The sequence below is a fragment of the Ambystoma mexicanum genome, chromosome 5p, assembly GCF_040938575.1.
Source record: "Ambystoma mexicanum isolate Mex_15411 chromosome 5p, UKY_AmexF1_1, whole genome shotgun sequence".
NCBI classification, from domain to species: Eukaryota; Metazoa; Chordata; class Amphibia; order Caudata; family Ambystomatidae; genus Ambystoma; species Ambystoma mexicanum.
Window position 1 is genome coordinate 7393036 of NC_090930.1, and position 22024 is coordinate 7415059.

The 22024-nt window shown below is 46.2% G+C and overlaps 1 protein-coding gene across 1 annotated transcript in view; it reads left to right on the forward strand.

The window, feature by feature from the left end:
- Nucleotides 1–559: 559 nt before the first annotated feature.
- Nucleotides 560–22024, forward strand: part of LOC138481605 (vomeronasal type-2 receptor 26-like) — a 69382-nt gene continuing 47917 nt past the window's right edge. The window contains exons 1-2 of the mRNA XM_069613802.1: nucleotides 560–628; nucleotides 3821–4048. Of these exons, the coding sequence (XP_069469903.1) occupies nucleotides 560–628; nucleotides 3821–4048 (297 nt within the window). The remainder of the gene's footprint in view (nucleotides 629–3820; nucleotides 4049–22024) is intronic.

The window sequence follows — 22024 nt, forward strand, 5'->3', positions numbered from 1 at the left end:
AGTCCTGTGCACCTGCCGTGCTTCTGCCATTGTCCTTCTGGGACTTGGTGGCGATCTCCTCTGGTGCTTCTGGCAGCTTGACTTCCTGATGTGGTCATGCCAACGCCAGGTCGTGTTTGACGTCACTTCCGTCAGGGCTTGGACCAGTGCTGGAAGGTGTACCATGTGGCTTCTTCCAGCAGTGGTGGGGAGCCATCCTTGCGTTGATAAGTGCACCATCGTGCATGGCCCGCTGTTCTGAGTTCCAATGATGTTGCGCTGCGGCGGTGCAAAGGTCATGATCCAGCGGTTCTCCGTCAGTGGCCAGCAGAAGTCTTCATTGCTGGACTTCTGCTGGACTTCACACGAGAACCCAGATGAGCTCCATTCTGTCTTCAGACCCGACCCGAAAGCTGCCAGAATAAGAATCTATTCTTCATGTTTACACACATTGTAGAGTGAGAGTGTTGTGAAGATTGAAGTGGGCACCAAGCCCAGTGTGCATTGTGTTCTTAGTTATTCAAGCACGCGATCCTGCTGACACAGGCCAGGGTGGGTCAAATAACAAAGGCCTGCGGTCATGGTCAAGTTCCCAGAATGCTCTTGGATTTTATGGACAGAAAGCTGGAATCCTCCCACCTTCTCCTCGGTGATTTCAGAAAGATCCCAGGGGAGTGCATGCGTCTGTACATCCTGACATGATAAGGTATCAGGGAAGAGTCTATATGGCCATTCCTGGGGGTGATAAGGTGCTCCGCTCAGCAAGAATCGGGTTACACTCCTATTATGACTGCAATACATAGAAATGCACATTGTAACATTGTAAAGCGGGCCAAGTTACCATGTTGGTACTAATAATTCATGCTCCTTTTTGTTTGTTTTGTAAAAGCTACTTTAGACACAGTCCTCCCCCATCAAGTTCAAGGTTTTTTGGTGGGTCTAGCAAGCAGGCACCTAACAGCACCCCTCTCACCAAAAAGAGAGAGACACAGACATAGGGCCCGATTCATGGAATTCTTGGCACGAGCAAAATGACTTTGCACTAATGAAAAGTGACTTTGCACTGCCGACACAAACCCTGAGTCATGGAACTGTGCAAAGTGTATTTTTGGATTGCAAAGTCCTGGAAAAGTCATTTTGTACTGCAAAAAAGACTATGCACTGACTTTTCACGGACTTTGCACTGCAAAAATAGACTTCACACAGTTCCATGAATCAGGGCTTGTGATGGCAGTGCAAAGTCACTTGTCATCAGTGCACCGTGCAAAATATTCCATGAATCGGGCCCATAGTGTGAGCCAGAAAGAGAGTAAAAAGAGAGAGAGAGTGTAAGTGTGAGAGAATGAGGGCAAGCACGCGAGAGAGAGTGCAAGCACGAGAGAGCGAGGGCAAGCGTGCGAGAGATAGTACAAGCGCGAGAGAGCGAGGGAAAGCGTGCGAGAGAGAGTGCAAGCGCGAGAGAGCGAGGGCAAGGTGGTAATGATGAAATGCCAGGTGCTGCGAGCGCCATGTATCTCTCTAAGAGCTTTGGCTCATATTATTGTATAGTTCCGGTAGTTACGCACTGCACTCTAGTGCAATACACGTTTTCCTAGTGCCTTGAGTGTGTGTCTTAGTGTCCTGCACTCTAGTGCAATACACGTTTTCCTAGTGCCTTCAGTGGTTGCCTTAGTGTCCTGCACTCTAGTGCAAAACACGTTTTCCTAGTGCCTTCAGTGGTTGCCTTAGTGTCCTGCACTCTAGTGCAATACACGTTTTCCTAGCGCCTTCAGTGTTTTCCTAAGTGTCCTGCACTCTAGTGCAATACACGTTTTCCTAGCGCCTTGAGTGTGTGCCTAACTGTCCTGCACTCTAGTGCAATACACGTTTTCCTAGCGCCTTCAGTGGTTGCCTTAGTGTCCTGCACTCTAGTGCAATACACGCTTTCCTAGCGCCTTGAGTGTTTGCCTTAGTGTCCTGCACTCTAGTGCAATACACGTTTTCCTAGCGCCTTGAGTGGTTGCCTTAGTGTCCTGCACTCTAATGCAATACACGTTTTCCTAGTGCCTTGAGTGGTTGCCTTAGTGTCCTGCACTCTAGTGCAATACACGTTTTCCTAGTGCCTTGAGTGGTTGCCTTAGCGTCCTGCACTCTAGTGCAATACACGTTTTCCTAGTGCCTTCAGTGTTTGTCTAAGCGTCCTGCACTCTAGTGCAATACACGTTTTACTAGTGCCTTCAGTGGTTGCCTTAGTGGCCTGCAATCTAGTGCAATACACGTTTTCCTAGTGCCTTCAGTGTTTGCCTAATTGTCCTGCACTCTAGTGCAATACACGTTTTCCTAGTGTCCTACTGCCTTGAGTGGTTGCCTTAGTGTCCTGCACTCTAGTGCAATACACGTTTTCCTAGTGCCTTCAGTGGTTGCCTTAGTGGCCTGCACTCTAGTGCAATACACGTTTTCCTAGTGCCTTCAATGTTTGCCTAAGTGTCCTGCACTCTAGTGCAATACACGTTTTCCTAGTGCCTTGAGTGTTTGCCTAAGTGTCCTGCACTCTAGTGCAATACACGTTTTCCTAGTGCCTTCAATGTTTGCCTAAGTGTCCTGCACTCTAGTGCAATACACGTTTTCCTAGTGCCTTCAGTGGTTGCCTTAGCGTCCTGCACTCTAGTGCAATGCACGTTTTCCTAGTGTCCTATTGCCTTCAGTGTTTGCCTAAGTGTCCTGCACTCTAGTGCAATACACGTTTACCTAGTGCCTTCAGTGGTTGCCTTAGTGTCCTGCACTCTAGTGCAATACATGTTTTCCTAGTGCCTTGAGTGGTTGCCTTAGTGTCCTGCACTCTAGTGCGTTTTCCTAGTGCCTTCAGTGGTTGCTTTAGCGTCCTGCACTCTAGTGCAATGCACGTTTTCCTAGTGTCCTATTGCCTTCAGTGTTTGCCTAAGTGTCCTGCACACTAGTGCAATACACGTTTTCCTAGTGCCTTCAGTGGTTGCCTTAGTGGCCTGCACTCTAGTGCAATACACGTTTTCCTAGTGCCTTCAGTGTTTGCCTAAGTGTCCTGCACTCTAGTGCAATACACTTTTTCATAGTGCCTTCAGTGGTTGGCTTTGTGGCCTGCACTCTAGTGCAATACACGTTTTCCTTGTGCCTTCAGTGGTTGCCTTCAGTGGTTGCCTTAGTGTCCTGCACTCTAGTGCAATACACGTTTTCCTAGCGCCTTCAGTGTCCTGCACTCTAGTGCAATTCACATTTTCCTAGCGCCTCCAGTGGTTGCCTTAGTGTCCTGCACTCTAGTGCAATACACGTTTTCCTAGTGCCTTCAGTGGTTTCCTTAGTGTCCTGCACTCTAGTGCAATACAGGTTTTCCTAGTGCCTTGAGTGTTTGCCTAAGTGTCCTACACTGTAGTGCAATACACGTTTTCCTAGTGCCTTCAGTGGTTGCCTTAGTGTCCTGCACTCTAGTGCAATACACGTTTTCCTAGTGCCTTCGGTGTTTGCCTAAGTGTCCTGCACTCTAGTGCAATACACGTTTTCCTAGTGCCTTCAGTGGTTGCCTTAGTGGCCTGCACTCTAGTGCAATACACGTTTTCCTAGTGCCTTCAGTGTTTGCCTAAGTGTCCTGCACTCTAGTGCAATACACGTTTTCCTAGTGCCTTCAGTGTTTGCCTAAGTGTCCTGCACTCTAGTGCAATACACGTTTTCCTAGTGCCTTGAGTGTTTGCCTAAGTGTCCTGCACTCTAGTGCAATACACATGTTCCTAGTGCCTTACGTGGTTGCCTTAGTGTCCTGCACTATAGTGCAATCCATGTGTTCCTAGTGCCTTGAGTGCTTGCCTGAGAGTCCTGTGGTTTCTGATTCCAGGTGCTGCCCTACGTGAGGCGTGTGCGCTTCAACACCAGCTCTGGGGAGGAACTCTTCTTTGATGAGAACGGGGACGTGCCACCGGCTTTGGATTTTATAAACCTGCAGATTTTCCCTGATGGCGCTGACCGGCTGGTGAAGGTGGGGACGTACGACTCAAGATTCCCAGAAGAGTCCCAGATCAGGATGAAGGCTGGTTCCATGATGTGGAACACAGGAAGCACCCAGGTAAGATTATGGGCGGGATTCCTTCATGGGGGTGGCACACAAGGAGCAGAAAGATAGAAGCAAACCCTTCACACGCATTGATTCCTGTTCCATTTGATGGAGTCACAGTGACGGTCCTGTGAGAATGGGTGACACATTATTAAGGCAACACATCCTAAACACTTTTGTTTCAGTGTGTCTTGGCAAAACTTCTCTAAACTGCTCCGTACACATTTCCAAATCCATCACACCATAACCAGGAAGGTTATGCCAGCTCTGGGAATGAACAGGAGTGTAACTTATGGAGCAAGTAAAACATCTGCACTAGGGACTGGGCTGTAATGGGGGCGTGAAGGGGGCAAACTGCCCCGGCCTCAGCCTTGTGAGGGAACTGGACCTCTGAGTTTCAGGCAGCACAGTGCCAATGGGCCTCATTAGTTACACAGGGGACTGTGGTGCCTTTCTCTCCGCAGGGGTGCACGAGCCCCAAAACACATTTTGTGTTTGTTTGTTGTGGATCCTTTTGGGCCCCACAAGAAGCATATGAAGATAATGAGAGACGCCACCTCCCATTATTGTGCTGACAGCGTAGACACGTTGATTGACAGGAGATGACTCCTCTCCCGCCCACCAGCATATTCACATTGCATAGAGGAGGGTCACCCGGTCCTCTTCCAGGGGGGTGCAGGCATGTGTGGTGGCTGTTAAGCTGCTAGCAGGTAAGAAAGGTGTCATTTGTTTTTGTAAAGGTCTATGAATGTACATGTATGTGTTCACGTATTTAGGGTTGTTGTTTTCATGAATGTGTGCATGCAAGAAAGAGTTGTTTGAATGATGTCTGAATGTGTGGATGAAAAGTTTTGTACGTGAGTTTGTGTGTGCTAGTTCTCACCCTTATATTTAGCCGCCCCGCTAAAATTAGGGGTGGGGGGTGCTGGGGGCCTTGGTATTCTCTTTTAGCTTTACCCTTGATGCACAGTGCTGTGCATCAAGGGTAAAGCACACATGACAAATCAAGTGTTATTACACGACTAGATAGTCTAGCAATGTAATAACTCTTATTTTCCCTTTACCCTTCATGCATGGTAACCATGTATCAAGGGTGAAGGAAACACAGGTGTTATTTTTTGGTTACATTGGCCTACATTTAATGTAGACCAGTCTAGCTACCTAGTGACAATGATACTATGCACCAACGTTAAAGCAAACCTCCTAAGTTTTATTACATGGCTAGAGTGGCCTACATTCAATGTATGCTTTACGTCATGTTTTCTTTACCCTTGATGCACATTAACTGAAGCTCCTCGGACTGCTATATTGCTGCCTCAATGCTGCACACCATCTTCGACAGATGCTGCTCTAACCCTCACATGTATCTATTAGTAAAGCCCACATTATGTGACGGGCCCTCTTCTTAGCGCTTCAGCGGAACATAGCGCATGTGACAGATGCTGTTCATACATTCATATTGGTCTATCAATACAGCACACAGTTTAATATACACACTCACATTGGCCCCCTGTGGCAGCCTACTGTATGTGGCAGGCACTGCTCTGACCTTCACATTTGCCTCTGAGTTCAGCACAGAGTTGTGATAAACCCTCACATGTGTAGCTCAGTATGGCACAACGTATGTGAAAGACCTTGATCCCTCGCTGAAGGGCACTGCATGCGACAGATGGGACTCTGATCGCTCAGAAAAGCACACTGTGTGATAGACCCTCACATAGGCCCCGCAGTGCAGTGCACTGCATGCGACAGATGGGACTCTGATCGCTCAGAAAAGCACACTGTGTGATAGACCCTCACATAGGCCCTGCAGTGCAGTGCACTGCATGCGACAGATGGGACTCTGATCGCTCAGAAAAGCACACTGTGTGATAGACCCTCACATAGGCCCTGCAGTGCAGTGCACTGTATGCGGCAGATGGGACTCTGATCGCTCAGAAAAGCACACTCTGTGATAGACCCTCACATGGGCCCCGCAGTGCAGTGCACTGTATGCGCAGATGGGACTCTGATTGCTCAGATAAGCACAAAGTGTGTGATAGACTCTCACATAGGCCCCGCAGTGCAGTGCACTGTATGCCGTAGATGGGACTCTGATCGCTCAGAAAAGCACACTGTGTGATAGACCCTCACATAGGCCCTGCAGTGCAGCGCACTGTATGCGGCAGATGGGACTCTGATCGCTTAGAAAAGCACACTCTGTGATAGACCCTCACATGGGCCCCGCAGTGCAGTGCACTGTATGCGGCAGATGGGACTCTGATCGCTCAGAAAAGCACAAAGTGTTTGATAGACTCTCACATAGGCCCCGCAGTGCAGTGCACTGTATGCCGTAGATGGGACTCTGATCGCTCAGAAAAGCACACTGTGTGATAGACCCTCAAATAGGCCCTGCAGTGCAGTGCACTGTATGCGGCAGATGGGACTCTGATCGCTCAGAAATGCACACTGTGTGATAGACCCTCACATAGGCCCCGCAGTGCAGTGCACTGTATGCGGCAGATGGGACTCTGATCACTCAGAAAAGCACACTGTGTGATAGACCCTCACATAGGCCCCGCAGTGCAGTGCACTGTATGCGGCAGATGGGACTCTGATCGCTCAGAAAAGCACACTGTGTGCTAGACCCTCACATAGGCCCCACAGTGCAGTGCACTGTATGCGGCAGATGGGACTCTGATCGCTCAGAAAAGCACACTGTGTGATAGACCCTCACATAGGCCCCGCAGTGCAGTGCACTGTATGCGGCAGATGGGACTCTGATCGCTCAGAAAAGCTGTGATAGACCCTCACATAGGCCCCGCAGTGCAGTGCACTGTATGCGGCAGATGGGACTCTGATCGCTCAGAAAAGCACACTGTGTGATAGACCCTCACATAGGCCCCGCAGTGCAGTGCACTGTATGCGGCAGATGGGACTCTGATCGCTCAGAAAAGCACACTGTGTGATAGACCCTCACATAGGCCCCGCAGTGCAGTGCACTGTATGCGGCAGATGGGACTCTGATCGCTCAGAAAAGCACGCTGTGTGATAGACCCTCACATAAACTAAACTAAACTAAACTAACAGGCCCCACAGTGCAGTGCACTGTATGCGGCAGATGGGACTCTGATCGCTCAGAAAAGCACAAAGTGTGTGATAGACTCTCACATAGGCCCTGCAGTGCAGTGCACTATATGCGGCAGATGGGACTCTGATCACTCAGAAAAGCACACTGTGTGATAGACCCTCACATAGGCCCCGCAGTGCAGTGCACTGTATGCGGCAGATGGGACTCTGATCGCTCAGAAAAGCACACTGTGTGATAGACCCTCACATAGGCCCAGCAGTGCAGTGCACTGTATGCGGCAGATGGGACTCTGATCGCTCAGAAAAGCACACTGTGTGATAGACCCTCACATAGGCCCCGCAGTGCAGTGCACTGTATGCGGCAGATGGGACTCTGATCGCTCAGAAAAGCACACTGTGTGATAGACCCTCACATAGGCCCTGCAGTGCAGTGCACTGTATGCGGCAGATGGGACTCTGATCGCTCAGAAAAGCACACTGTGTGATAGACCCTCACATAGGCCCCGCAGTGCACTGTATGCGGCAGATGGGACTCTGATCGCTCAGAAAAGCACACTGTGTGATAGACCCTCACATAGGCCCCGCAGTGCACTGTATGCGGCAGTTGGGACTATGATCGCTCAGAAAAGCACACTGTGTGATAGACCCTCACATAGGCCCCGCAGTGCAGTGCACTGTATGCGGCAGATGGGACTCTGATCGCTCAGAAAAGCACACTGTGTGATAGACCCGCACATAGGCCCCGCAGTGCAGTGCACTGTATGCGGCAGATGGGACTCTGATCGCTCAGAAAAGCACACTGTGTGATAGACCCTCACATAGGCCCCGCAGTGCAGTGCACTGAATGCGGCAGATGGGACTCTGATCGCTCAGAAATGCACACTGTGTGATAGACCCTCACATAGGCCCCGCAGTGCAGTGCACTGTATGCGGCAGATGGGACTCTGATCGCTCAGAAAAGCACACTGTGTGATAGACCCTCACATAGGCCCCGCAGTGCAGTGCACTGTATGCGCCAGATGGGACTCTGATCGCTCAGAAAAGCACACTGTGTGCTAGACCCTCACATAGGCCCCGCAGTGCAGTGCACTGTATGCGGCAGATGGGACTCTGATCGCTCAGAAAAGCACACTGTGTGATAGACCCTCACATAGGCCCCGCAGTGCAGTGCACTGTATGCGGCAGATGGGACTCTGATCGCTCAGAAAAGCTGTGATAGACCCTCACATAGGCCCCGCAGTGCAGTGCACTGTATGCGGCAGATGGGACTCTGATCGCTCAGAAAAGCACACTGTGTGATAGACCCTCACATAGGCCCCGCAGTGCAGTGCACTGTATGCGGCAGATGGGACTCTGATCGCTCAGAAAAGCACACTGTGTGATAGACCCTCACATAGGCCCCGCAGTGCAGTGCACTGTATGCGGCAGATGGGACTCTGATCGCTCAGAAAAGCACACTGTGTGATAGACCCTCACATAAACTAAACTAAACTAAACTAATAGGCCCCACAGTGCAGTGCACTGTATGCGGCAGATGGGACTCTGATCGCTCAGAAAAGCACAAAGTGTGTGATAGACTCTCACATAGGCCCTGCAGTGCAGGGCACTGTATGCGGCAGATGGGACTCTGATCGCTCAGAAAAGCACACTGTGTGATAGACCCTCACATAGGCCCCGCAGTGCAGTGCACTGTATGCGGCAGATGGGACTCTGATCGCTCAGAAAAGCACACTGTGTGATAGACCCTCACATAGGCCCAGCAGTGCAGTGCACTGTATGCGGCAGATGGCACTCTGATCGCTCAGAAAAGCACACTGTGTGATAGACCCTCACATAGGCCCCGCAGTGCAGTGCACTGTATGCGGCAGATGGGACTCTGATCGCTCAGAAAAGCACACTGTGTGATAGACCCTCACATAGGCCCTGCAGTGCAGTGCACTGTATGCGGCAGATGGGACTCTGATCGCTCAGAAAAGCACACTGTGTGATAGACCCTCACATAGGCCCCGCAGTGCACTGTATGCGGCAGATGGGACTCTGATCGCTCAGAAAAGCACACTGTGTGATAGACCCTCACATAGGCCCCGCAGTGCAGTGCACTGTATGCTGCAGATGGGACTCTGATCGCTCAGAAAAGCACACTGTGTGATAGACCCTCACATAGGCCCCGCAGTGCAGTGCACTGTATGCGGCAGATGGGACTCTGATCGCTCAGAAAAGCACACTGTGTGATAGACCCTCACATAGGCCCCGCAGTGCACTGTATGCGGCAGATGGGACTCTGATCGCTCAGAAAAGCGCACTGTGTGATAGACCCTCACATAGGCCCCGCAGTGCAGTGCACTGTATGTGGCAGATGGGACTCTGATCGCTCAGAAAAGCACACTGTGTGATAGACCCGCACATAGGCCCCGCAGTGCAGTGCACTGTATGCGGCAGATGGGACTCTGATCGCTCACAAAAGCACACTGTGTGATAGACCCTCACATAGGCCCCGCAGTGCAGTGCACTGAATGCGGCAGATGGGACTCTGATCGCTCAGAAAAGCACACTGTGTGATAGACCCTCACATAGGCCCCGCAGTGCAGTGCACTGTATGCGGCAGATGGGACTCTGATCGCTCAGAAAAGCACACTGTGTGATAGACCCTCACATAGGCCCCGCAGTGCAGTGCACTGTATGCGGCAGATGGGACTCTGATCGCTCAGAAAAGCACACTGTGTGATAGACCCTCACAAGTATGTGATAGATTAAACTCTCCCCATCCCCTGATTCCCTCAGTGTGGCGCTGGCCCTTACATGGTTCCCATCAATGTGTGATTGAACAGGCACTAGACCAATACATGACCTCAGGCTGAGGTCACGCGCATGCTATGGTTTATGTCGGACAGATGGTGCCACCCGTCCCTCGTCCTGGAGACTGACACAACTGAAGTAACTGGCCAAAGTGTGTTGGGGGCGATGGTGGTTTGGCGTGGGCGATGGGGAGTACTCTTTTTATTAGTTGCTGCATGTTCTAGGCCATGAGTACTCATTAAGTGGCCCACCAGATGATTTGGACTTCAACTCCCATTAGGCCCTCTGACCCTTCCTAGTGACACCCCTGGGGGTGACCAGGGGTGTCTCAGAAAGACTGTCTGGATGTGGACTTGTTTAATGTTTGGAGTTCAGTGATATGGTTTGTATATATTTCTCACCTGTGGCACTCCTCAGTGTGTTACTCCTTTACTGTTCTTTTCTCTTTAATTGAATCACTGCTCTCACAGTGTTGAGCCTATTGTCCCTTCATGCGAGGATTGTCCTGGAACTTTATATAAACTCCTGATCAATTAGCGTCAATGTGTTGCTTTCTTCTCATTTTGCTCATCTGCTCTCTTTATATGGTAGATTGATGTATTGGTAGATTGATGTATGGGTAGTTTGATGTATGGGTAGATTAAGGTATTGGTAGATTCATGTATGGGTAGATGAATGCATGGGTAGATGAGTGCATGGGTAGATTGATGTATGGGTAGATTGATGTATGGGTAATTTGATATATGAGTAGATTAATGTATTGGTAGATTAATATATGGGTAGATTGATCTATGGGTAGATTAATCTATTGGTAGATTGATGAATGGGTAGATTGATGTATGGGTAGATTGATGTTTGGGTAAATTGATGTATGGGTAGATGAATGTATTGGTAGATTAATATATGGGTAGATTGATCTATGGGTAGATTAATGTATTGGTAGATTGATGTATGGGTAGATTGATGTATGGGTAGATTAATGTATGGGTAGATTGATGTATGGGTAGATTTATGTATGGGTAAATTGATGTATGGGTAGATTAATGTATTGGTAGATGAAAATATGGGTAGATTGATCTATGGGTAGATTGATGTATGGGTAGATTAATGTATGGGTAAATTGATTTATGGGTAGATTAATGTATGGGTAGATTGATGTATGGGTAGATTTATGTATGGGTAAATTGATGTATGGGTAGATTTATGTATGGGTAAATTAATGTATGGGTAGATTGATGTATGGGTAGATTAATGTATGGGTAGATTTATGCATGGGTAGATTGATGTATGGGTAGATTAATGTATGGGTAGATTTATGTATGGGTAGATTGATGTATGGGTAGATTAATGTATGGGTAAATTGATGTATGGGCAGATTGATGTATGGGTAGATTTATGTATGGGTAAATTGATGTATGGGTAGATTAATGTATTGGTAGATTAATATATGGGTAGATTGATCTATGGGTAGATTGATGTATGGGTAAATTAATGTATGGGTAGATTGATGTATGGGTAGATTAATGTATGGGTAGATTTATGTATGGGTAGATTGATGTATGGGTAGATTAATGTATGGGTACATTGATGTATGGGTAGATTGATCTATGGGTAGATTTATGTATGGGTAAATTGATGTATGGGTAGATTAATGTATTGGTAGATTGATGTATGGGTAGATTGATCTATGGGTAGATTGATGTATTGGTAGATTGATGTATGGGTAGATTAATGTATGGGTAGATTGATGTATGGGTAGATTGATCTATGGGTAGATTGATATATGGGTAGATTGATGTATGGGTAGATTAATGTATTGGTAGATTGATGTATGGGTAGATTGATCTATGGGTAGATTTATGTATGGGTAAATTGATGTATGGGTAGATTAATGTATGGGTAGATTGATGTATGGGTAGATTGATCTATGGGTAGATTGATGTATGGGTAAATTGATGTATGGGTAGATTGATGTATGGGTAGATTAATGTATGGGTAGATTGATGTATGGGTAGATTTATGTATGGGTAGATTGATGTATGGGTAGATTAATGTATTGGTAGATTAATATATGGGTAGATTGATCTATGGGTAGATTAATGTATTGGTAGATTGATGTATGGGTAGATTGATGTATGGGTAGATTTATGTATGGGTAAATTGATGTATGGGTAGATTAATGTATTGTAGATTAATATATGGGTAGATTGATGTATGGGTAGATTGATGTATGGGTAGATTGATGCATTGGTAGATTGATGTATGGGTAGATTAATGCATCTGTAGATTGATGTATGGGTAGATTGATCTATGGGTAGATTGATGTATTGGTAGATTGATGTATGGGTAGATTAATGTATTGGTAGATTGATGTATGGGTAGATTGATCTATGGGTAGATTGATGTATTGGTAGATTGATGTATGGGTAGATTAATATATTGGTAGATTGATGTATGGGTAGATTGATCTATGGGTAGATTGATGTATTGGTAGATTGATGTATGGGTAGATTAATGTATTGGTAGATTGATGTATGGGTAGATTTATGTATGGTAAATTGATGTATGGGTAGATTAATGTATGGGTAGATTGATGTATGGGTAGATTGATCTATGGGTAGATTGATATATGGGTAGATTGATGTATGGGTAAATTGATGTATGGGTAGATTGATGTATGGGTAGATTAATGTATGGGTAGATTGATGTATGGGTAGATTTATGTATGGGTAGATTGATGTATGGGTAGATTAATGTATTGGTAGATTAATATATGGGTAGATTGATCTATGGGTAGATTAATGTATTGGTAGATTGATGTATGGGTAGATTGATGTATGGGTAGATTTATGTATGGGTAAATTGATGTATGGGTAGATTAATGTATTGTAGATTAATATATGGGTAGATTGATGTATGGGTAGATTGATGTATGGGTAGATTGATGCATTGGTAGATTGTTGTATGGGTAGATTAATGCATCTGTAGATTGATGTATGGGTAGATTGATCTATGGGTAGATTGATGTATTGGTAGATTGATGTATGGGTAGATTAATGTATTGGTAGATTGATGTATGGGTAGATTGATCTATGGGTAGATTGATGTATTGGTAGATTGATGTATGGGTAGATTAATGTATTGGTAGATTGATGTATGGGTAGATTGATCTATGGGTAGATTGATGTATTGGTAGATTGATGTATGGGTAGATTAATGTATTGGTAGATTGATGTATGGGTAGATTGATCTATGGGTAGATTGATGTATTGGTAGATTGATAGATCATCACCATAATAGATGATGTCAAAATAACCTATGATAATACTCGATTGCCACACTCTTGTAAAAAAACTGTGAACAAAGATACATGTTGCTGTGATTAATGTAATATAAATATACACATGTACACACTCTTTCAAATGTCTTGCATAACATAGAAATTACACAAAATTAGCATGATGACACATAAGCAAGCTGCTTAAAAACGTGTTATTGAAAGTTTCATCCAAAACGATTTACAGTAAAGTGTGATAAATACAGAGGTCACTGCTCATTACACTGACAGGTATGACCCCAGAAAAAGCGATCTATTTGCTGCATTTGAATGCCATTATGTAGACCCAGAAACGGCTATTGCAAAAACACAACATATGATAAATACCTTCTAAATGTAATGAAATACTGGAATTGAATTCAATGGAAGGTGAGGATCAACATGTTTCGGTTGATGCCCTCCATCAGGAGCAGCAGTGGCTGTACAAAGAATACATGTCAGACTGCAAGTAAGAGCCAATCCACAAGAAGCACATATCAGGCGAGACATTGACAGGCAATAGCCAAATTATATGGTATTAAAAAAACAATATGTTAACAAAAATGCCTGATTCTATACAGAGGCAATGAAATCTCAAATGTGCTTCAACAACAAAAGACTAGTCTATAAAATAACCAACTGCAGAATATGTGCTTCTTCATAATGGGCAATAGTATCAAAACTCGATTGAGCATAAATATAAAAAATAGAGATACAAGTATTAAAGTTAAATTAAGAATCAATACAATCCATCAAGAATGTTAGCCCTCTACAGTATCAATATAAAAGAAAAGCAACTTAGTGCCCTCAATACAAGAACACAGAACAGAGCCTGTGCTCACTGGAGCCGAATCTGCAACATACGCATGATGAAGGGATGTCAAGGCGCTGCATACAAGAAACTATGGCGATACAAGAAACACAACCTTGAGAGCTAATACTGTGCTTGGAATAAATGGTGTGTGTGACGGGTGTGAAACTAATCAGCACCGTGTCGTTAAGCTGTATAATGTCTCAAAAAACAGTGTCACACAATAAAAACTCACAGGAACAGAATACAAATGACCAACCCTGTGAAGTTAGTAAAATACATGAGGAAAGATACCAACAAATACACAGTAAACAAGGACTAAAAAGACAGGCATAACCAACAGGGATAAACACAAAAGTAGACTATTGACAATGAAAAAATTAAAAGAAGACCACCCACAGAACTAGAACATGAAGGGTATACATCTAGTTCCCATGCAGTAACAAGTACTTAATAAGTGAGCCAGTGAAAAGAAGGACACAAAGCAAAGGGAGAAGGAAGGAGAACAGGAATTGTAATGAAGAAAGAAAGCAGAGAAGGGAATAGAAAATAAGAACAATAACAAAAGAAATAAAAACTAAAATCAAATGAAATTACAAAATGTAGGAATTTAAAATCAATTATAAAGTAATAATAAATGAGACAATGATAAAGAAATGCAAAATAAATATGAACATTATATTCAAAAATTAGAAAGAGGAATTAAATGATAGATAAAATTGAAATGAAATAAACAACTATAAAAGGCAGGTACAAGAAAACAAATATATATAGACAATAAGAACACATCTAAATATATCACCCTAAAATAACTACTGAAGGAAATAAATTATGCAAACTCATATTTACTTACGAACGTATCTATCTATCTATCTATCTATCTATCTATCTATCTATCTATCTATCTATCTATCTATCTATCTATCTAAGTTTGTTTTTACATAGCTCTTTATCGCCCATAGGCCTCAGAGCGCATACCAATACAGACAGACATTGTATGTAAAAACATTAGTGCAGCAGGTATCTTGTGATCTAAGAGCTGAGGGGGGGGTGACAGTTGCTTAAACTGTTCCCTCATCAAACAGCCAGGTCTTAAGTTGTTTCCTGAACGTGACAAGAGATAATCAGTTCTTAGTAGGGAGCGGAAGGGACTTCCAGACCATAGGTTCCCAGAAATTAAAGTTAGTGCCACCAACTCTTTGAAGGAGTTGTCCGGGTTGGAATGAGTCATGATTATTATTGGACCGAAGATGTCTTCTGATGGGTGCTTTCTTTATCTATCAGTTAGGTAGTAAGGAGAGGTACCTGCTAAACATGGCTGCACCTTTGATTTTATCCTTCACACTCACCTCCTTGTCTTCGGACTATTCTCTGCCCAACGGGCTCTCAGTTCTGCTAAGGCGTACGCCACACGTCCGCAACAACTGAGTGAAAGAAGGACGGGGGGCGTGGCCCAGCCCACGTTATGAATGGCGCCAGGCTCATGGTCAAGGGCTTACCTGAAACAGACCATGCTGCTAACTTACCTGAGGCAGACCATGCTGCCAGTGACCAGAAGTCAAATGAGGCCTAGGAGGGACTATTTTTCCCTAGGAACTATTTTTTACTCGGGTGAGGCCTACTTCGAAGGCTATTTAAACCACGCCCTGACAGCAACCCATGCTTCGCGTTATTCTGCACCTGCAGGGTAACGCTCACCGTGCCTGAAGCAGCTTCCAGTCTTCAGCCATGCCCGCCTAGATGCCGGAGCTCCTGAAAACCTGAAAGAAAGCAAAGGGAAGGTTAGAACCGGAGTTTTACCTGCAATCCTTACCTGAATCCTGAATCTTCTTGGCTCTGACTTAGAAGGAAGAAATCATCAGACGCGCGCCGCTTCGCATCCTGCAGCGCTGTGCGGGAACTCACCTGAAGCAATCCTCTGCATTCCATCGTGCTTTTCAGCATCCAGCGGCCGCTCTCCAACACCTGTGGAAATAAAGACAATAAGGTGAGCAAGGGAGCATTCCCAGACAATAAAGGCAATCCCCAGGACTTACCTGATACCACAGGGAGTACTTACCTCATCTCAGGTCGGCGCGGCCTCCACAGCTTCTCTGCCGTACCCCAGCCCCAAAGGGGAAACTAAAGCAACACAAAAGCGCAAGTAGGGGAAACCGAATTCCGCTACAGACTTACCTGGTTACTGCCTGAGGCCGCAATCACCGGAACCTCCACCGATTCAGCGCCTGCAAAAGGAAAGGGTCACAGGTTAGACCAGGTCCTCATTATCGAACTGAACAGAATCCATAAACACTTACCTGCATCTTACTGGTTGCCACTTGGAACTCTTCTCAAGAACTATTAAGGCAACCTAGGGAATTTGGACAGAGTGAAGGCCAGACGTTTTTGAACTCTTTTTCTAACTATTTCCTTACGGAGTCAATACCGTTCTGCAACTCTCCAACATCCCACACCAGTGAAGTAACTGGTCATCTACGCGCCCCTGCGCTTGAGGCAGGATGGAGAGCTCATCTTTCCAAAATATCAGGTGAGAACATAGCAAGAGTTCGGAAGTAATTTGTGGGAAGAGATCGCAGGAGTGGGGAAAGGTCGGGTTGGCGCCCAGTCCGCGCAGGTGGCTAATTCCCTTTTCTCCATTACAGAAGAATATTCATACAGGCAAAACAAGCTAAACTGGGTGGTCCGGTCCAGTCCATCATTTCGGCGCCCCGTGTGTCGCTGGAAGAGGTAACAACAGCCCAGTTCAGATTGACGCCCCCGTGGACACCAGGTGAGCGTAATAGAACGCAAAGCCTACCCACAAAAGGCCACCTGGGCGTTATGGAGACCTCAGAGATGGATCAGTTAGCCCAATTATTAGGGGAGCTAAGAGCTGAAGTGCACTCCGCCCGCCAGGAAACTAATGCCCTTAGAAGGGAACTGATAGTTTCAAAGGAACGGACAGATGATTTGGCCAGACAGTTATTGCAAAACCAGGCGGGGCAAACACCACTACCTGGACTCGGGGTTAGTCCAGCTCCTGTACCATCAAGTAACCCAGTACAAATAAATTTGCCAGGAACTGTTGCATTGGCTCCCCCGAACATTTTGCCGGAGACCCTAAAAGGTTTGCCGTATTCATGAATCAGTGCCACTTACACTTTTTATGCAGACCTGCAGCATTCCCAAGTGATCAAGCCAAGGTAGCCTTTGTACTGTCCTTTCTCAGCGGCAGTGCAGCAGATTGGTCCATTCCTCTAGTTAATCAGGATGACCCAATTCTTCGGAATTTCCAGGGGTTTCAAACAAGCATGGAAAGACTTTTTGCCCGACACTCCCAGGGTCAGGCCCTGGATAACGAACTTTTGTCCCTACGACAGGGGAATCAGGATCTTCTTTCTTACATTGCAACCTTTAATAGACTAATAGTAGAAACCGAATGGCCTGAAGTTAAACAAATCACATTGTTCCATCGAGGGCTTCGAGGAGCACTCAAAGATGTCTTGGCCCAAATTGTAAACCCGCTTCAAGATTGTGCGGAATACATCAACCTAGTGGTCCAACTAGATCACAGACTTCAAAATAGGAAGGCCGATCGAGCCAAGTTTGAGAACCGAGTGTTGGTCAAGACCCACCTCGGTTCCAAGGGAGCAGAAGCCTCAGAACCTATGCAAATCGGTGGGGTGAGAGGACCCTTGACTCAAAAAGAGAGAGAAAGGAGACGGCAATTGCAGCTATGCTTATATTGCGGGAATACTGGTCATTTTCTGCAGAACTGTCCTATAAAACCGCCTAAGAAGGTCGTGGGGGCAGCAGATAAAAACTCTGACTCGGGAAACGATCTCGCCCGGCAAGCGTAGAGGTCCGCTTACCGTGCTTAAAGAAGGACGCTCAGACCTCGTTTTTCATCATTCCAATGGTCCTCGTAGATCCAGAACAGCCATCTCGAATGCATGCGGTAAAAGCATACGTAGATAGCGGAGCCATAGGAAACTATGTGGACCGTGAATCGGCTTCTAGGATGAACCTACCTCTCGCCCAAAAAACCACCTTATATGTCATCACCACAGTTGATGGAACGGAAATTTCCTCTGGTCCCGTAACTCACTCCACGACAGAGATGACATTGTTGGCGCAGGATGGGCACCGAGAGGCTTTGGTGTTTGATTTAATCAAGGCCCCACAGTTCCAAGTATTACTGGGGATACCTTGGTTGGAAAAACATAATCCCTGCATTGATTGGCGAGAGAAGAGAATCACCTTCCCAGAATGTGCGCACACCTGTTACCCCAGGAAATCTCAGAACACAGCCCTGGCTTCTGTAACCCCAGCTGCCATGCAATTACCTGCGGAATATCAAGAGTTTCAACATGTGTTCCAAAAAGAACAGGCAAACACTGTACCTCCGCACAGATCGTATGATTGCCAAATAGATCTCATCCCAGGCGCACAACTCCCTTGCAGCAGAATCTATGCCCTTACGGAGCCCGAAAACCTTCACCTACGCCAATACCTGGACCAGTACCTTGCTAATGGTTTTATTCGCCCGTCTAAGTCCCCTGCATCATCCGCTTTGTTCTTCGTGCCCAAAAAAGAAGGTGACCTCAGAACATGCATAGACTATCGCGCACTAAACCAGCTAACCATTAAAAATCAGTACCCGTTGCCTTTGATCCCAGAATTACTAGACCAAGTGAAAGAAGCTTGCATTTATACTAAACTCAACCTCCGGGGGCATATCATTTGGTACGTGTCAAAGAGGGCGATGAACGGAAAACAGATTTTCGCACTAAGTACGGACTATTGAGTGCCAGGTGTTGCCTTTCGGACTGTGCAATGCACCAGCAGCCTTCCAGTTCTTCATGAACGATGTCCTTAGAGAACTCATCAATGTTTGCGTTGTCGTTTATATTGATGACATCCTAGTATATTCTTCATCAGAATCTGATCATATCAAACACGTCCGAGCAGTTTTAGAAAAATTACGCCAGCACAAACTTTATGCCAAATTGGAAAAATGCATTTTTCACACCACCGAAGTGGAATTCCTAGGATTTGTCCTAACCCCGAGAGGAATCAGGATGGATACACGAATGGTGGATGCAATTCTCAAATGGCCTTCGCCAAGTTCTGTCAAAGGTGTGCAAAGCATGCTCGGCTTTGCCAACTTTTACCGCAGGTTTATCCCAGACTTTTCGCATATTGTTCATCCCATTACGGCGCTCTTACGAAAAAATAAACGCTTTATGTGGACAGACGAAGCGGAAAGCGCCTTTCAAGAGCTAAAGGCTAAATTCACATCTGCACCAGACCTAAGGCACCCACGTCCTGAACTCCCGTACATTGTGGAGACTGATGCATCCAGCTTGGCAATGGGAGCCGTCCTCTCTCAAAAGGACCCCGAAACTACCCAGATTCACCCAGTGGCCTTTTGGTCAAAAAAGTTCTCGATTCCTGAATTAAACTATGCCATTACTGATAAGGAGCTGTTAGCTATCAAGTCCGCCTTGAAGGCTTGGCGGCATTATCTACTCGGAGCCAGACATACCATTACAGTCATCACCGATCACCGAAATGTACAATATCTAAAGACAGCTAAGGCCCAGCCTTAGCGCCAACTCCGTTGGGCAAATTCTTCGAATTTGATTTTGTAATAACCTATCGGCCCGGTTGTAAGAATGGTAAAGCAGACGCCTTATCCCGAATAGGGATGGGAGAAGCAGAAGTGACCCTGGAACCCGTACCTATAATTCCTGAACAGCAAATTCTTGGCATAATATCTGTACAGACGCTGGAAGACATTCAAGGAATTATCCAACAACTCTTTGATCCTCTTGCCTTACAAGACTGGGCTAAGAAAGGCCCAGACTTCTCCATCACCAATGAGCTACCATATTACCGAGGACGTCTATTTCTGCCACAAAAGGAACTACAAGAGCTAGTCATCTCTCGTTACCATGACACGTTAATGGAGGGGCATCCTGGTATTACAAAAACGGAAGCTAAAATCAAGAAACAATTTTGGTGGCCCACCTGGCGAAAGGACATTAATTCATTTGTCCTATCTTGTGGCATTTGTGCCCAAAACAAGAGTCAAAAAAGAAGACCAGCTGGTCTATTACAACCTATGGACATCCCACCGATTCCTTGGTACACCTTGTCATTAGACTTTATCACGGACTTACCCCCATGCTATGGTTTCAACACTATCCTAGTTATTGTGGATCTTTTTTCTAAAATGGCCCACTTTATTCCATTAAAAGGGATACCTTCAGCTGCAGCCCTGGCCAAGGAGTTCCTTGAAAACATTGTTTGCCTACACGGCTTCCCATCCGTGTTAATTTCCAACCGAGGGAGTCAATTCATCTCACACTTCTGGAGAAAATGTTGCCAACTGGCACAAATAGATGTTAGGCTTTCAACTAGTCACCACCCCCAGACCGATGGTCAAACTGAGAGGACCAATCAGACTCTTGAACAGTACCTGCGTTGTATGCTACATCAGTCTGAGAGCAATTGGAAAGACATTTTATGGATGGCTGAATATGCGTACAATAATTCAGTACACTCAGGAACTGGACACAGCCCCTTTTATACTATATGTGGACATCATCCTCGAACCTCAGACTTGGATTCGCCCCAACGTTTGGAGATGCCTGCAGTAGACCATCTCCACACCGTCATTACACAAACCTTCAAGGAAGCAACAGAACATTTACAGAGAGCTAAGGATAAAGACAAGAAAAACGCTGATCAACTTAGGAGATAAGCACCACAATACCAGATAGGAGACCAAGTATGGCTATCTACTAAACACATCCCACTCAAGGGAACACAAACCTTTAATCCTAGATATTTGGGACCCTACTCGATCAAGACCATTATCAATCCAGTGGCCGTCAAGTTGGACCTGCCCGCCCATATGCAAATTCATCCTGTCTTCCATGTCTCTCTCTTGAAACCAGTCCAACCAGGAACTAGATTAACCAAACCACCAGATCTCATCCTCATTGACGGGGAACCTGAATTTGAAGTTAAAGACATCTTGGACTCCAAGAGGGTTAGGTCAAAACTCTTTTACCTAATCGATTGGAAAGGATACGGACCCCAATAAAGGTCCTGGGAAAGTAGTGACCATGTGTACGCACCCCAATTGGTGAAGAAATTCCACCGGGAGTTCCCTAACAAACCAAAGCCCAGAGGAAGAACGACTTTAGGAGGGGCCTTGAGGGGGAGTGCTGTCACGATGCCTGCCCCGGGAAACCAGGTTTGGCCCAGCTACCCCGGAAGCAGGCATCATGCCATTTAATGCAAGCCCATGAACCCCAATTAGGGGCTATTTGGGTGCAGTCCTAGCGCCTATGGCGCTGGCCCTAAAGTTCAGAATCAGTCCTGGCGCCATGGGCACCAGGCTCATGGTCAAGGACTTACCTGAGGCAGACCATGCTGCCAGTGACCAGAAGTCAAATGAGGCCTAGGAGGGACTATTTTTCCCTAGGAACTATTTTTTACTCGGGTGGGGCCGCGGAAGGATACTTACTTGGAACTACTTCCAAGGCTATTTAAACCACACCCTGACAGCAACCCATGCTTCGCGTTATTCTGCACCTGCAGCGTAACGCTCACCGTGCCTGCAGCAGCTTCCATTCTTCAGCCACACCCGCCTGGATGCCGGAGCTCCTGAAAACCTGAAAGAAAGCAGAGGGAATGTTAGAACCGGAGTTTTACCTGCAATCCTTACCTGAATCCTGAATCTTCTTGGCTCTGACCTAGAAGGAAGAAATCATCAGACGCGCGCTGCTTCGCATCCTGCAGCGCCGCGCGGGAACTCACCTGAAGCAATCCTCCGCATTCCATCGCGCTTTTCAGCATCCAGTGGCCGCTCTCCAACACCTGTGGAAATAAAGACAATAAGGTGAGCAAGGGAGCATTCCCAGACAATAAAGGCAATCCCCAGGACTTACCTGATACCACATGGAGTACTTACCTCATCTCGGGTCGGCACGGCCTCCACAGC